Source organism: Xylocopa sonorina, chromosome 10 (assembly GCF_050948175.1).
Source record: "Xylocopa sonorina isolate GNS202 chromosome 10, iyXylSono1_principal, whole genome shotgun sequence".
Taxonomy (NCBI): Eukaryota; Metazoa; Arthropoda; class Insecta; order Hymenoptera; family Apidae; genus Xylocopa; species Xylocopa sonorina.
The window spans coordinates 8,672,053-8,687,442 of record NC_135202.1 but is presented as its reverse complement, the minus strand read 5'-3'; the positions used below and the strand labels follow the sequence as shown (position 1 = coordinate 8,687,442).

At 41.9% G+C, this 15,390-nt stretch overlaps 2 protein-coding genes and 1 long non-coding RNA gene across 3 annotated transcripts in view; all 3 read left to right on the top strand.

Moving 5' to 3' along the window:
* The window catches only part of Mpcp1 (Mitochondrial phosphate carrier protein 1), a 209,700-nt gene that overhangs the window by 49,580 nt on the left and 144,730 nt on the right, over positions 1 to 15,390 (top strand). The window lies entirely within an intron of this gene.
* On the top strand, positions 11,507 to 11,850 carry LOC143428518 (uncharacterized). The gene is made up of 2 exons (XR_013102433.1): positions 11,507 to 11,615; positions 11,691 to 11,850. It is a non-coding gene; the product is annotated as an uncharacterized LOC143428518 (long non-coding RNA).
* Ato (atonal) lies at positions 14,381 to 15,211 on the top strand. The gene has a single exon (XM_076903209.1). The coding sequence runs from the start codon at positions 14,381 to 14,383 to the stop codon at positions 15,209 to 15,211; it is 831 nt and encodes a 276-aa protein (XP_076759324.1).

The window sequence follows — 15,390 nt, the reverse complement described above, 5'->3', positions numbered from 1 at the left end:
AGTGTGCTGGAATCTTTTTATTAAACTAGCTTTGTAATTGTCACGAATAGACAAAGAATCGTCCGCATAGAAATATTATGAACAATTTTACCGAGGAATACTCAAAAATCATTGAATCTGTTAGAAATTGACACGCAAACTCTTAATGGTTTTATAAATATTGCTATTGAGCACAATTTAAGCAATTAAGGGTAGAGGAATGTAGAAAGTCTTGTAGGATTTGCATTTCGGAAAGGTGGTAATTATTTGCAACGGAATAATGCAATTATCAGATCGACCCTCGCACCCTCACATAATTACTCGCGACTTCAGGATTTAAGTGGATAATCATTGGGAATTGGGGAACTGTTCGTTGAACGTTGAAATTTGGCAAGCGTCAGAATGTGGGGCGCCAGGTCGTCAATGCCTACCATGTAATTTCTCTTGTATGCGTGTATGCATCTTACGCGTTCGTGGTGGATTTTAACGGATTTTGAATTACTTTCCGCGTGTTTTGTGAGAACATCCTTACAAACAAACGCTCGAACTTACTTTCTATGCAAATCCCATTTAGTTTGTTAATTTATATTTAAATACTTGTTGAAGTAAATCAACTGTTATCTAGTGGAACCAAAAATAATAGGAACAGTGGTTTCAGGTATAGATTAACGAGTGAAAATTCACAGTTCTCATTTAACGGCATCAACGAAACAGTAGGAGAAAAATGAAATTTTGCTTTTAATCGGAGAGCCACTCGATCACACAGGAGGGTGCCATATTGTTACGTTGTAGCTGCTCTCACTTCTTCTTTGCTTCTTTCTTCTACGATAATCTTTGTCTGTGGTTTGGCTGAACTGTTGTTTTACGAGGACTCTTTAGCCGGGCAGAAGGTCCATTGTATTGCTTATTTCAATGCGTAGATTGTTTTCAAAAAGAAAGCACGGTTGTTTCGCTTCTTTTTTTAATCTCATTCTCTTTGATGTCTAGTAATTTACCGACCAGACTATTCAGTTGTTAATTGTTCGTAAAATCGCTGGCGAAAGATTTCAAGGGATAGTATACGGGCACAAATTAATATTACTTTCTACTCTTGAACAAGTAATCGATCGACAGGTGTGTCAATTCACAAGTGTTAAAACCATAATCTATTATACACACGTTTCAATTTTACGAGCAAACTTATTGGACTCATACTTCGACCTCTTCTTAATTAACGTTAACATCGATATCGATAGTATTCATCCTTGATTTCGGCTCGTGTAGCGACCTGAAACAGTGCTTCCCTTTTTGCCTGTATTTCTGAAGATTCTCGAATAGGAACGGTTGTAAATTATTTTTCCAGGCCGCAATACAAATCACTGGAATGGTCCGAGGCACCATGATTTCGAAACTATTTTCTACGTCGGTCGTTCGAGACTTCTGGAAATCAATTTTTCCCCTCTAGCACCAATTAACCAAAGTTTTCTCGGCTTCGACGTAGGTCCGACGGTGCATGGTGGTTTCGAACTTTGGGAAAGTTAATCGTTCCTACTGTATTTCCTTTCCCTCTTCTGTTCGACCGATACGCTTTTCGAAATCATTCTCGCGTCAACGCGGATAAAGATCTTCGCAGTAGTCGTACTAACAACAAATACTAATGCCTAATTACATTTCTATTCGTCCATTCTAAATAAATGTCTTGTACATAAGAAGACGAGACTGAGAATCTGCGATTAAAACGGCTAGCGACGTCTGAGAATGAGAATAGAAGTTAATTAATGTTAGTTCACGAGGTTATTCGAGTTTGCATTATTGTTTATGTAATAGCGTAATGTGATATAAATCTTGACGCGTTAATAATGCATATCCTTCCCATGGAAGTATCGTGAATTTATCTGAAATTTCTAATTTAGCCTTCCATTCAATGCCATGGGAAGAGTATAATCGGCTTATACCGTAGTTGTCTGAATCGAAGAAAATGGCGGCCGTGCATGTTTTCACCCTTCTCTCTATCTCTCTTCTTTTATTTGCTACCTTTTGAACAAGGCATATAAAGCTTAAATCACGATTGACCCCGTGGATACCGGCTAGTTAGGAGTATTTTGATGAATCCTAATCTTGTGAAATATATGCGTGAATAATGAGCCAAGCCAGTGGGCACGGTGCGTTTTGGATTAAAACGTACTATCCTTGTCGCCCTACGGACAAACGTCTATCTAGAAACGGTGCTAATAGCGATCCTATTCATTGGGATTGCTGTGCTTCGATCTGACGTTTATGTCCATTAATATATCATGCAGTATGTCATAATTTGGTAACGCGCAGTAGCCTTTTTTGTCGTTCCTAAAATGAAAGATCCATTCTTGAGAATTTGTTACGACTCTTAAATATTGCTTGCTAAAGAGTACAAGATTTGTTGAAACACTGTACACTTAGATCAAGTTAAAGAATATTCTATAAAATAGTGGTCAGGATAAAGTTATAGTTAATGGTAATTTTTTACTAATACCTCGAGAGACGCGCTGGTCGTTTACGTTATTTAATTAATAATTAAAATCGCGACGCACAACATTGCGAATGGAATAAATAAAAGAACGCTGGTAGTACAGTTTAAGCCGAAAGTCGTGGGAACCGTTTTGATAGAATAGGAGAGTGGACGTGGGGAGGTAGAGGAGGAAACGAAGAATCTTGGTGGAAGGTACAGAAGGGAAAAGAAAAGAAACAGAATGAAGTAAAGCCGAGTAAAGTTTGAACGTTGGGATGAGACCGTACGTCCAAAGCAGAACCTCGAGATGCAATACAAGCGTTTGTACGCTTAATTGTAACTTAAATGTGACTTCAAATGCTCGTTTAATTACGAGGATCGATGGAGCAATGTATAATTTTATCATTTGTTACAGAGAAGTTGGAAAGAATAGTGGCTGGACGCAATCGAGTTAGAACGAGCACGAGGTGACAATTAATATCATACTATTAATATAACAAAGATGCTGAACTCAATATTTCAACACTTTGCCGCTGGCGTATGTATTGTAAATAGCTTCGAGGGTGCACGTGCGTCAGGGCGCAAGATTGAAAGCCTCTGCTCTATTATACCGTACAGAGCTTTATACTTTTACATAAATATTACGTAGCATTCGTTTCGAAGTTGTTTTTAACATTTCTAGACGCTTTCACATATTACCTCAACGCGTGCGAGTTGAAAAAGTTGCAAACGGAGTGGAGATCGTAAAGCGGAGGAAAGGATAGTGTTTAGAGTTTCGTAGCATTTTCGTCATTAGCAAGAGTTTTCGATGCGCGATAATTGGAGTCCCAAGAGGAAAGTATTTTTTTCTTGCTCGTTGTCGGCTGTACTTGTTCGTAGTAATTTAGCAGGTAGCGAGAACCGCGCGTTTCCATGTAGTCGTGCTCACCCTCTGTCATCGGCTCGCTCTTGGCCTCCCTCCGACACCCTTTCTGCCCATTCCGCGTGTATTTAAAAGCGTTTAAGGGTGCCCTCCAATCTCAAGTGCTCTTCGCCCGATACACAATGGTTCTTGCGTATTATTTGTTGGTGAAATAACATGCTGTCAGTTATGGGAGATATGCTAAATATATAGGATACGGCTAGAAATTCGAAGGTGAATCGATCGACTCGTCCTGGTGCTCGAGTGTTGTGCTTCGAGTCACGTTCAACCGGCACCGTTTACGTTTCAGAAGAAGATTTCTATACGGAACCTTCTCTCAAAAGAATCCGCACCGACACGCTGCCGGTTGCATTTCGGATACTCGTATTTATAGATCGTCTCGGACTTATTCCTCTCGGTTTTATTATCAGTTGTCAATTAACACGGTTACCGGACGATTAAAATTTCTTTTCCAAGGCTTTCTATATCTTTAAATTGGAAAGTTTGTTAATACATGATTCTGAAGTGAGTACTGCAATTACGATAATCCCAGCTCTAATTATTTCAATTATCTTTTACTTTGAGTAGTTTACTCTTCCGGCTTGCTGTAATAATGTTGGGTTATACCTGATGAAATTACCGGAGGAGAGTAGGTGGTGGGTCTAGCTGAATCTAGCCAAATTGCCGGCCACAACAGCCTCTATCGACCTGGCTTGACCACAATTTTAATGTCTACGAATTAAGAAAATATTATTTTCTACGGAACCTTTTCATGTTAGTTTTATCAATACAGGGAACAAGCGTTTCGCTTCATCGTGGCTTTACTTTTAGTTCGTTATACAGACGTTCCTATCTTTTATGGCGTTTCAAGAATCATTTTAATTGCGAAATTGCTTTTCAGTAAAATATATATGCCCACGGATTTACAGCAGGTATGTTCAACGTATGTCGACACATAGATTTCTAAGTAGCCGATTAAACGCCGATCGAGTTTCAAAGTTATAAATTTTATTTCTTCAAGGTGAATCAGAGGTGTTCCAAAAACAAACAGTTCCGCCTCTTCGTTAATTTGTGCATGCTCTCCAAGCTGTAATCAAATAACACCGAGTCGATCGAACACAGGATACACGTAATTAAAGAGTATGTAATTATGGACTTTATCGAAGATGAACCGTATTAAGTTATTATTAGTTGTTAATTGCTTTATTAGATTAAACGGCCGAGGGTACGTTGCGCGTGTATGTATATGGGAGGCGGAGAATTAGTGATACAAGTCCATCATTCGTTTTTAAATCGATTATGCTCTCAATAAAAACGATAAATCATGCTCTGCTACGCGAATTCTTCATTCTTACGATACACTTAATAATTTTGTAGAATAATAATGATTATTGATTATATTAATCGTATACATCGGTAACGAATGCATCACGAGTTACTCGCTGATTAAACTGATATGCAATTAACGCAGTTACGGTTACCAAACGGTTTTCCATGTTGTACAATTTTCGTATAGGATAAGAAGAAACTGCACATAAATCCATTCCAGTTTAACATTAAGCTCTGGTCCGCTATTATCGGATTACAATGTAAAGATGCTAAAGGTGGTAAAACGCTGACAGGGTCACGAAACGCGTATTGTGAATTCCTTTCGACTCATAACGAGTTGCAAGCGTGGGCGGACGTAAGTACGAGACACATTTCACCTTCTATCCTGACGGGATAATTTTCTCCTCTGGCTTATCCCTTCTTCACCATCCATATCGTTCGTTAATCCCATCAAAGGCGTCGTTATAAAAGGAGCTAGTCTGATTGTCTCAAACAGCATTTTATTTTTTCTCGACGCCCATTATAATTTCAGTTCATTTCTAATAACAACAACAATAATAACAAAATGTTATCCATCCTTCTGTTACAGCACCAGTTGATATTTGCACAACGGACAATACTTGCGCCTCGAACTCTCTTGCAGTAAAATGCATTTATTCGATTTTAAGCGAAAAAGAGCTAGCGTTCGAGGAGAATTTCGATCTGAATAATATTTGGAGACGCGTAAAGTTCGTAGAAAACATTATCCGTACCGTGGATAGTCGTGGACTATCGGTAAAAAGTAAAATGTTGTTTGATTTGTGGCCGAGAAAAAGTTGTCTGTAATAAGCGTACCGCCTCTTCCTCAATATATTTGGCTTGATGGCTCACTGCGCACGTGACCGCAGAAGAGCGGCATGACTTTACAATACAAGCCTCGAAACGGTTATAACTGCACCAATGATGAGAACGTACAGGCTGTAAAAACATTCTGGTAAGTGGTGGAATAATTCGAAAACCAGAATGGGTGGTGATCGTATAAAATTAAAGGAACTCCTGTAAAATATGCTTGAACGTCGTGTAAAAGTTTACAGAGTACCTTGTGGACAATTATTATCCACGAGAAGCATATAAATGATACATGAAAAAGTACTAACATATACTTGCATATAATTCTGGTAAATGCGTCTACATTTGTTTTCAATCAATTTTTTCTTACGTTCTCCACGTTAGCGTTGCGGTTCGATTTTCTTTAATAAGAGGCGCACATTTTTTTCACGCAACTGGTCCCGGATACCCGCGCGACCCTTGCGAGGTGTGTAATTCTTTCGTGTCAGTCATCTGCTTCTTATCCGTGTACCGTTTTAGTAAGTAGCAGTAAGCTCGTCGTTGAAGCTGATCCGAGATCTTCGTAAAGATAGGTTCGAAAGAGGTGAGAGGACCACCCGGCCTATTTAGAACAAGAAGAACCGTGACATTGGTGTCGGGTGTCTCATCGGGAATGTTGACACCTGTAACCGCTGTTGGTGTACCAAAATCAATGACCGTTTAAGCACCAACTGCTGTGTGCAATGATAATGTCATGGTTGTTCAAATTTCTAAAATAATAGATGTTGGAATCGAGATTTTGCTGATTTGCTATCTATTGATTAGAAACTTTCGATTGATACTAAAAGCGGAGGATAGTCGAAAGTATGGTTCACATGGATCGAGTAAAGACTCACTAATGAAGAACAAACAAAAGCGAGACGAAACTAACTGAATTTTATCGCGACTCTCATCCTCTCATTGAATATGCATTCCAGAGAAGGGTCGCGCGTTTCAGCTAACTGGAATATCTCACTAAAAGAGGCAGTGCGTGTAAATTTCCTTGAACTTTCCTTTTTCCTTCTGCAGGTTCGGTTCCGGGGCAGCTAACGATCTTGATCGCGTCTATTCCCACGAGAAGAAAAGAGGGAAGGAGAAGAAAAATGGGGAGGAAAGTGTACGCGTAGTGCTGCAGAAAGAAAAAAAGGAAAAAAGGGTAGATAGAATCTTACAATCGTTCGCCGATCTTCGCAGTGTTGTTTCAGAAATGCTCTTCGCGCCTATTTTAACGCGCATGTATTATCGAGAGATTGGATCAGCCGGTATCTATCTCTCGAACAAAAGCTTTCAATGACAGTTCACGAGTTTCCTTGTTGTTCTTTTTTCACCAATCTGTATCTCGAGTCATTTGTCGCCTACGAAGTGCTCGAAATGAAATTTATAGCTGACGAACGAATTTCGTAATTACAGCAAGCATCCGTGTCGATACGTGTGAAGCGATATCGATGTTTCCAATCTGTATTTTAATTGATTCGCGCGCGGACAGACAAAGTTTCCTTTTAAATCGGTACAGTACTGTTGCGAGTGAATACTTGTTTTTGGCGGCACGTATCTAAATTATAATATCGATGAATGTAAGGCAACAGAGGAAATTCAAGCGATTCTCTCACGGACTAACGAGTAATTCACGATAACGTCTGACGAGACTATCCGAAAAGAGCGCCGCCCACATCCGGAGGAGGTACTGTTAGCGATGGCGGTGTGATCACCTTCATCACTGATCCTCGTAATGCGTTCTCGTCGCTTTTACTTGACTCACATTTCACTGAAAAGTAATCCAATCCATTAAAGTTATAAATAACGATACATCCGTGGCGTTAATAAATAATTACGTTTAATCGTACAACAGGATTTGTATAAAACGCACCATCGTTCGAAGACCGAACGAAACTCGCAGACGTTATCGTACTCAATTTCTGCGTAACGTATCCCTCTGATTTACCTCTAATTGTAAATTATCCTTACCCTTTTCACTCCCTTGGCGCATTCGAATCGAGCCTTTTTGACTTTGATCTTACAATGTTTCTGGCCAACGAATGACAGCGTGATTTGGTATAATCTCGTGCATTGGTAGTGAAAATATGGTTGCACCTATTACAAGGATTTTTAGGTAAAGGGTAGTGAGAAGGTGGTTTAACAGAAGAGGGTGAATAAGGCGCTCGAGCCTGCACGGGTCGTTTTTTCGAGGGAGGACGAGCCATATGGGGAGCATACGGTAAGCAGGCTGCTGCACCCGCTGCCTCGAGGGTTTAATCTACCTACCGTCCGCCAAATTACCATCCGAGGAAATCATGTATCCTCGAAAGATCGCTGTGACTACGTTTCCGTTATTACTGACTTCACTGTAGAAAAGTAGGTACCTCGAGCTTTTAGCTTAACGGAAGAACGTTCAGCTTTCTATCAACAGCCTGCGCGAGCCATATTCGATTTTGGATCTCTGATTGGAATTAAAATAAAATTGCGTCTAGATGATTTTGGCATCTCTACTAACGTTACTACTGTTGTTGTCCTGGTTGCATTCTTGTTCGTGGCCAATGTTGTCGTTTTTAATTCAACTTTCTCGGTTTCGTCGAAGAGAAACAGATACAGTCTAGTACACATTCCCGGGTTTTGTCTCTCGCTTGCCAACTGTCCCAGGTGTACGTGTTTGAGGACGAAGGCAAAAGGCCGAAGAAGACTCGAGGCGTGTGGCTGGCGCGTGCTGCTAGTCCCCGATTCCGTTTCCCCGCCCTTAAGTTGCTTCCGATCGTTGTCTGCCATAATCAGCATCACCACTGCCGCCGCCACCACTTCAACAACCACGGTCACGCTTTTCAAATACGCGCGGCAACCTTTCGTACACCTTCACTGGTACCGGTATCACGTCGATTTTCTTATCGTTTCTTTTCAATTAATATCAGGATATTGTCATGAAACATTCCTCCTAATGTATTCATCCCTCGACGTTATTCAAATTACGTACAAAATATTTTTTACCACGACTGAGGAAGATCTTTAGGCGATTACCTTTAAGCTAGCCACCTTGTATGTTTTTGCTAGGTTTTTGGTGTATTATGAAATTATAGAAACCTCGAATATAAGTTTCTTCCCTTAGGCGATAATTTGCATAAGTAGAATGATCTTCGAGGCAAGCGAAAGGTGATATAACACCAATTTATAATTCTCCGTTGTTATCTTTATAGGAAAGTCGACCGCTGGGAAACCGTATTTTGTTAAAAGGCCTGATTTTTTTCAAACATCGTGACGAAAGAAAAAGTGAAGGGGAAACAAGGCCAGAGGGAAAGAGAAGGAAGGTACAACTTTGAAGTTCGCAACGATGAATCGTTTGGCACGCGAGGGTACACGTCGACGTTTTTTCCCATTCGACACGGCAGATCGTTGGCAAAAGCGGCCTCTTTGATAATTCCTAAGTCGCGTTAGCATTTCTATGCCGTTGAATTGCTGCGGCCCGTTTCACTCAAGTGCCGAAAATCGCTCGTATCGCGTCACCATTGTGCGACGTTTGTTAAACTGGTTAGGATGTTTAACCATTTATCCCATAACTGACGTTAATCAGAGTGATTTCAGTCTCGACGGGAACCTTTTACCGAGCATCTACGTAGACTCGTATCCGTAGACAATTGTATCGACCCCTGGTCAATTTTGCGGTACGTAACCACATTTCGATCTTTTCAGATAGAACCCGCGACCACCCTTCAATTTAATTACTCGAAGTTCCCTGAAACCCAGGGACGAGGTTACCCAATGTGGCGATTTTAACCTGAAACTAGGGTTTTTATGGGTTTCGACGAGAGAAGCTGGTGCAGACATATGCCGCGGCAATAGATATCGTGCAATCCCACAGGTTCCAACCACGACCCCTTTGCGTTTTACCTACAGTTAGGGTTAAAGACTGTTTCCGAAGAAAGGGGCGGGGACATGAAAATATAGTTTTTTGTAAACTTCAACTTTACCTTACGCGATCTCATTTAGTTTACTATGATATCGCGTACACGGTCTATCAAGAGCAATATCGTAACGTTTCGAAAAGTAGCTAATTTTAGTTTTTCACCTATTGCGTCCTTTTGGAATGTACCGTAAAGTGGCGTTTTTATATTCAGGACCACACAAGTAGCTGGCGGGCATTAAGTTGTGCATACAGATTCTACCAATAATCAATGCTGACGCTGTATTCAATCTTTGTACTGAATATTTAAGCAGCATCGTATCACGTTACCGGTAACCGCATCAATTCTTATTCGAATTTTATGCCCTCAGAACTGAAATTAGCGTGGAGAGGTACGATGTAGATCAATCATAATTGACATGTATTCCTTTGAAATTGTTACGTTGTTTAAAAAGTTTTCTTCTTAAATGCTAAACGTAAAGCTTCTATTTCTTCACATGTGTATGCATCAGTACAGTTTTCTTCAACTGTGTTGTATTCTTTTTCTCTTCCAAATCAGGTATCCGTAGCACAGAAAAGTTTTTAACGCGTCTACGAGTGGCCGTTCCGGCGGAAAATCTTTTGAAACGTCCACAGTCGTAATTACGAGCGACTTATAACAGCGTGGTAACCCCTTCATTTGTGAACTATGATAAACTGTTCCTCATCTGTGGCCCGGGAGATTTGCCTCCATGATTTATGCTAATACAATGGACCTACCTCAAAATATTTTCTACTAAACGCTCTATTAGGCTTAAGTTAATTACGAGACTACCTTTTTGTGGGCTGGTTCGAGGCGATCGTTACCATGCTACAGTATATGTATACATATATTACATCCGTAACGATGCAAACAACTTTTGCGTTAACATCGAAACCGATCGTTGCAGACGTTTAATTGATTCTAAGCCCTTCCGTAAACGCGTGTACGCCGCGTTTGAAACAACAGTCGAGATTTCTGGATTTCTTAGAAATTAACGATATAAAATATAGCGGTGATTTGAAATGATAAATGTATCGTTAAATACGGAATAATTGGGAGCAATTTTGTCTTCGTACATAATTGGGGTTGTTAGATTTCTTGTTATTAAATACTTAAATGTCCATTAGTATTAAAGAATAGGCATGCGTGCTGATTGTGGCTCGTTCAAGCGTTTTCTATTCTCTTTTATCGAGTAAAATATCGTAGTTCTTTTAAAAAATGGCGGAGCTATCAATTAGAGAGACTTACTAATCGAGTAGATGATAAGCTCAAGTTTAAAACGGACTAATTTACTAACGAAATATATTAGGAACCGAGGTACGATCGTAACATCGCTCCTAATCTCGACTCGAGATGCCAATGTTCCAATCGTGCGATTTCGTTCCAGTGGTTTATGTAAGCAATGGCGACCACCAACGAGTCTATTGGTATTATTTGGGTACGACAACGATTACGGACAATAACTTTATTGCGTTCCAGTTGGAGTCTTTCTTGCCGCGTTTGAACGTAGCGACGAGCCGCCTAGTTATTTGAGCAAGCCCCGATATACCATTTCGATCACTCGGTCGATTCCGAGGAAAAGGACAAAGTCACGGATAAAGACTAGTTCCGGAGTTACTCCGGTTTTAGGGCGCGTCGCCTCGACCACCAAGCTCTATATAACTACGCCTGGTAGCTGAATTTACGATTTCCACGAAGCTATTTTCATTTGAGAAATCGCAGCTTTTGTTGCATCCGCCAAAACTACGAACAGCCCTTCATCCCAGCACGTTAGAACCCCTCAGACGTTTTGAGACTTTCGACTGAGAATTTAGTAATTTAATCCTCTCGATGCTTTAATAATCGAAGTCCTAGCATTCGATACGGTAACATAAAATTCACCAAGTCGTCGTAGAGAATTATTAAAAAACGAAAGACTAAACAGATGTTTGCAAAGGTGTGAGAAGAAAGATTTACAGTTCGTTAGAATTTGTGCAACACATTAAGAAGCGGAACGTTGGAAATTTGCAATATCGCAAGCATTATTGGAGAGGATGATGCGGTTTTCATCTCTCGTCCCTTAAGAAGTAAGCCCCGGCACGGCGGTTCGTAATAGCCGATGATGCTTAAACACGAATAGCGGCGGGACGACGTTCGAGCAGCCTGGAAGGACAAAATGAGGAATTCGAAAGCGGAACCGGATAATGCGGTAATTGCATTCTAGGAATCGGTTCAGCACGCACTCCTTAACAAGCTTCGACGCGTCTCTCCTGTCTGGCTCTAGACACGGCAAGTTAGAGCGCATATAGACGGACAGTCAGCTCGTTGTAGTATACAACACTCGGATCTATCTCCTTTGATAGCACGTGATTCCTTTTCGGAAGCACAGGTGTCAGAGTCACGGCTGTCACGTTCAGGCTAATCAATTATTAAGAATTTCTTTGGTATACCCGCGTAGATGTCTGGTCTATGGTATCTACGGGCGAGACGATGCCTGAAAATAATAGATCGCGGTTAAAAGATACGAGGGATATGCGAAACCTAGAGAATTTTCCTTGTTTTCAACGTTACAAGTAAGAAACAGTTTTCTATGTCTAATAAGGGATGGAATTTTCATTACTGTTTCGGATCTATTTAAAGAGTTGATCAATCGTTTCAATCGATTTAAAATTATATCGTGCATGCGTAACTTAATGAATAATTAATAAGGCGAAGAACGTTAAAGGATGATCGGGGAAATGGGGAGGAGATGGAAGGCCAGCGAAGTGAAATAAATGGTAATTATTCGATCTCTCGGCCTGTTTTCTGTCTGCGAAAGCTTACGTCTCTATTTTTTATATACATATTCATTAAAATAGGTCTGTCTATGTATTATATATTCGGTATATAGATATCTCTGCGAGCCAGCTTCGTGGAGGGTCAGCCAGACACCGTCATACGGCGATCTCATAAATTACCACTAGTTGTCGGATAACATGTTATTTGCCACCGAGCTCACAAATGAGTGCACTTTGTATTTAATTACTCGACTCACGCCCAGGGCGTATCCCTACGGCGGACCTACCTCGGATCGTTCTTGCTTTCGGAATATCGCCTCTCTTGCTCCATTTTTCCTCTCTCTCGCTTTCCTTTTTTTTCCCTACCTCGCGCGCCACTTTATTAAACCTGATACCCTTTTTTCCCCTTTACGCTTTTCTATCACTTCCATTTCCTTTTCTCTTTCCCTTTTTGCCTTTTCTTCTTTCGAAAACTGCCGACGAATCCTTTGATTCTGTAAAGCGAAACAGGGAGAGAGATTTATCTGTTCTCTGTACATTTCTTTCCCTGATTCTCTTTCATTTTAATAGGGACAGTCGAAATATCGATGTTACTTATCTAGGAAGTCTTTTCGTTCAACTTTCACTTAACCGGAGGTAATCTCGATAGGAAATTGTAAATTCTTTAGCAAGCTTTTGACAAGTAAAGACAGGATGAGTGGGTTGAGCCGATACACCGACCGGGGTAAGCAGGTAACCGAAAAGGTAGACGGTAGAGTAGGTAACGTTGTAGGTGAATAGAGCAAGGATAGACGCAGACAAGCGTACATTTTGTACCCTTAATTATTGGTCCCGTCCCAGTTCCGTTCTGAAACAAGAAGATAATAGATGAAAGCAATCAATTTTTAAATTGCAACCCAATTTAACGGGGGGAATATCCTCGTATGAAAGTGATAAAAGCGTTCGAAATAAAAAATACCGTGGTATCGCGCGTGTAGATAATATATTGAAGCGCCAAGCCGTTAAATGCGATGATAAAAGGAAAAGTTGCCGATCGTTCGATTGTTCACGTCGAAAGTACGGAAAGTGGCAAAAGGTTTCGAACGGAGGATTACCGTGTCGCTACTTAGGAAGAATTTTCGGGCAATGGCGGGACGATCCCGAAATCCAAGACGGCCGCGTCCGAAGGGAATGACAGAGATCGGGTTGCTGCGGACCACCTTCGTGCTCGCCGCAAACTTTATCCTACCTGTTTTCGCTAATTGAGCGAGTAAAAATGTAACTGGACCTTACGCCCCTGAAGTATTTGCACCCTTTACAAGATACGATCCGTTCTTTTCCCAAGATTCTGCGCCGGACCACGCTCCCCATTCCATGATCGATCCCGACGGCTTAAGCGTGTGAACTCTGAATTTCGGCTGTCCCTTCGAACAGCCTGCTATTTCTTAACTGAATAACAAACCATCAACTGATATTTAATATCACTTTTTAGCTTCAAATTTAAATTGTTTACAAAACTATCAACTCTCGCTATTACTCTGAGATGTTTTATCTAATTAACAAGAAAACTGTTCAGTGGTTTATCTCGATAAACGACAGCTTCCGTTTAGGTATCTATCGAAAGTAGCAGCTATGCAAATACGAATATCAATGCGATACCTGGTCGAGGAGAGCTCACCTGTAGAATGTACGTTTGGTAGATGTGTATTAGTATACGCGTATGTCACTCTGTGAAGGGTCAGGTAATGGCTGGGCGATTTTCTACATGATCGTGTAGGATGGAGGCGCCGAAGCCACCTGTTGCGCTAGCCGTTCGCATACTCGGGGCTGGTCGGCTCTACTTCACCCGTGGGAATGGTGGGGCGAGTTGGGAAGTTTTCATTGGTCGTGCGGCACGTGCTGCACGAGGGTGCCTCGCTCCGAAAACGCATAAATCCCTCGGCGTTGTACCATCTGACTTTAGAATCACCCCGACAGCCGAGTCGGCGTGCGTGTAAAGAATTTCGAAGAGACTCAGCCTCATCCCCTGTACCCGCGGTCTCGATCGAGCTGAGGAACAGAACGATACTCAAGGCGTCGTAACCGTTTCGCTGAACTGTGATTTCGTGTCGATACAGTGGACATTCAGTGAAGGCATAGACAGAAAGCATAGAAGGGACCACTCCTGGGTCTACTCGGATTATTGCAGTGTCCAACGCTCGTTCAGAAACAGTCTGGTATGGAACTGCAGGAGATGTTTCGTTACGGATACATGTTCCCGCCTAGAGAAGACGAAGTCGTATCCTGCACGTACCTAGATCTACCCAGCTACTCGTATTCGAAGAGCAAGGCTGATCTTCCTCCAGTGAGCACTATTACGATACCGCAGTGCATCGTGTACGATGGTAATCGCAGCGATGGTTGGCACACGCCAAGCCCAACCGCGAGCTTGCGTTCCGTCAGTCCAGCGACAACTTTGTCCATGTCGTCGGAGCCTGACACGATAACCACCCCAGTGATATATCGTCTTCTGGGCTCGATGGACGAGGTGAACAAAAGGTATACCTTGAAGAGAAGCCCGTCGACGGTTAACAGCGAGGTAACGCAACACGCTACGATTGATTCGACGGAGGAAGTGAACAGCATGGACGCGGACACCGACGGAACCGGCGACGCTGAGGCGGAAACGGAACACGAGAAGGCGCAATCGTCTCGCGGTAGTGTCATCAGCAATGCGAGCAGTTTCTCGGACGGAATCGTGGACGCTGACAGCGAGGACGACGCGGAGATGAGCGACAGTGCGGATCACATAGGGTCTGGGATCGACGGGACTGGGGGGAATCGGAACGTCGTCAGAAGAAGAGGTAAATACGTCAGCTCGACGATCGTTAGGAAACGCAGACTGGCGGCGAACGCGAGGGAACGGAGAAGAATGCAGAATCTGAATAAAGCCTTTGACAGATTGAGGGCGTACCTTCCATCTTTGGGGAACGATCGGCAGCTGTCCAAGTACGAGACGCTTCAAATGGCGCAGTCGTACATCACCGCGTTGTACGATTTGTTGCAATAACCCAACCTTCAAAGACTTTCGCGCGAAAGCTTTCGTTGTGCCAATTCACGAACTTGCAAACCGATCATCGAAACTAGACGAGAGTGTCAGTGGAGCGAACGTTTCATTCCGTTCGATTATACACGAACCCCGTGTCAGAAACAAACGAACGACTCGTTATTTCCGTTTTGTAAATACTT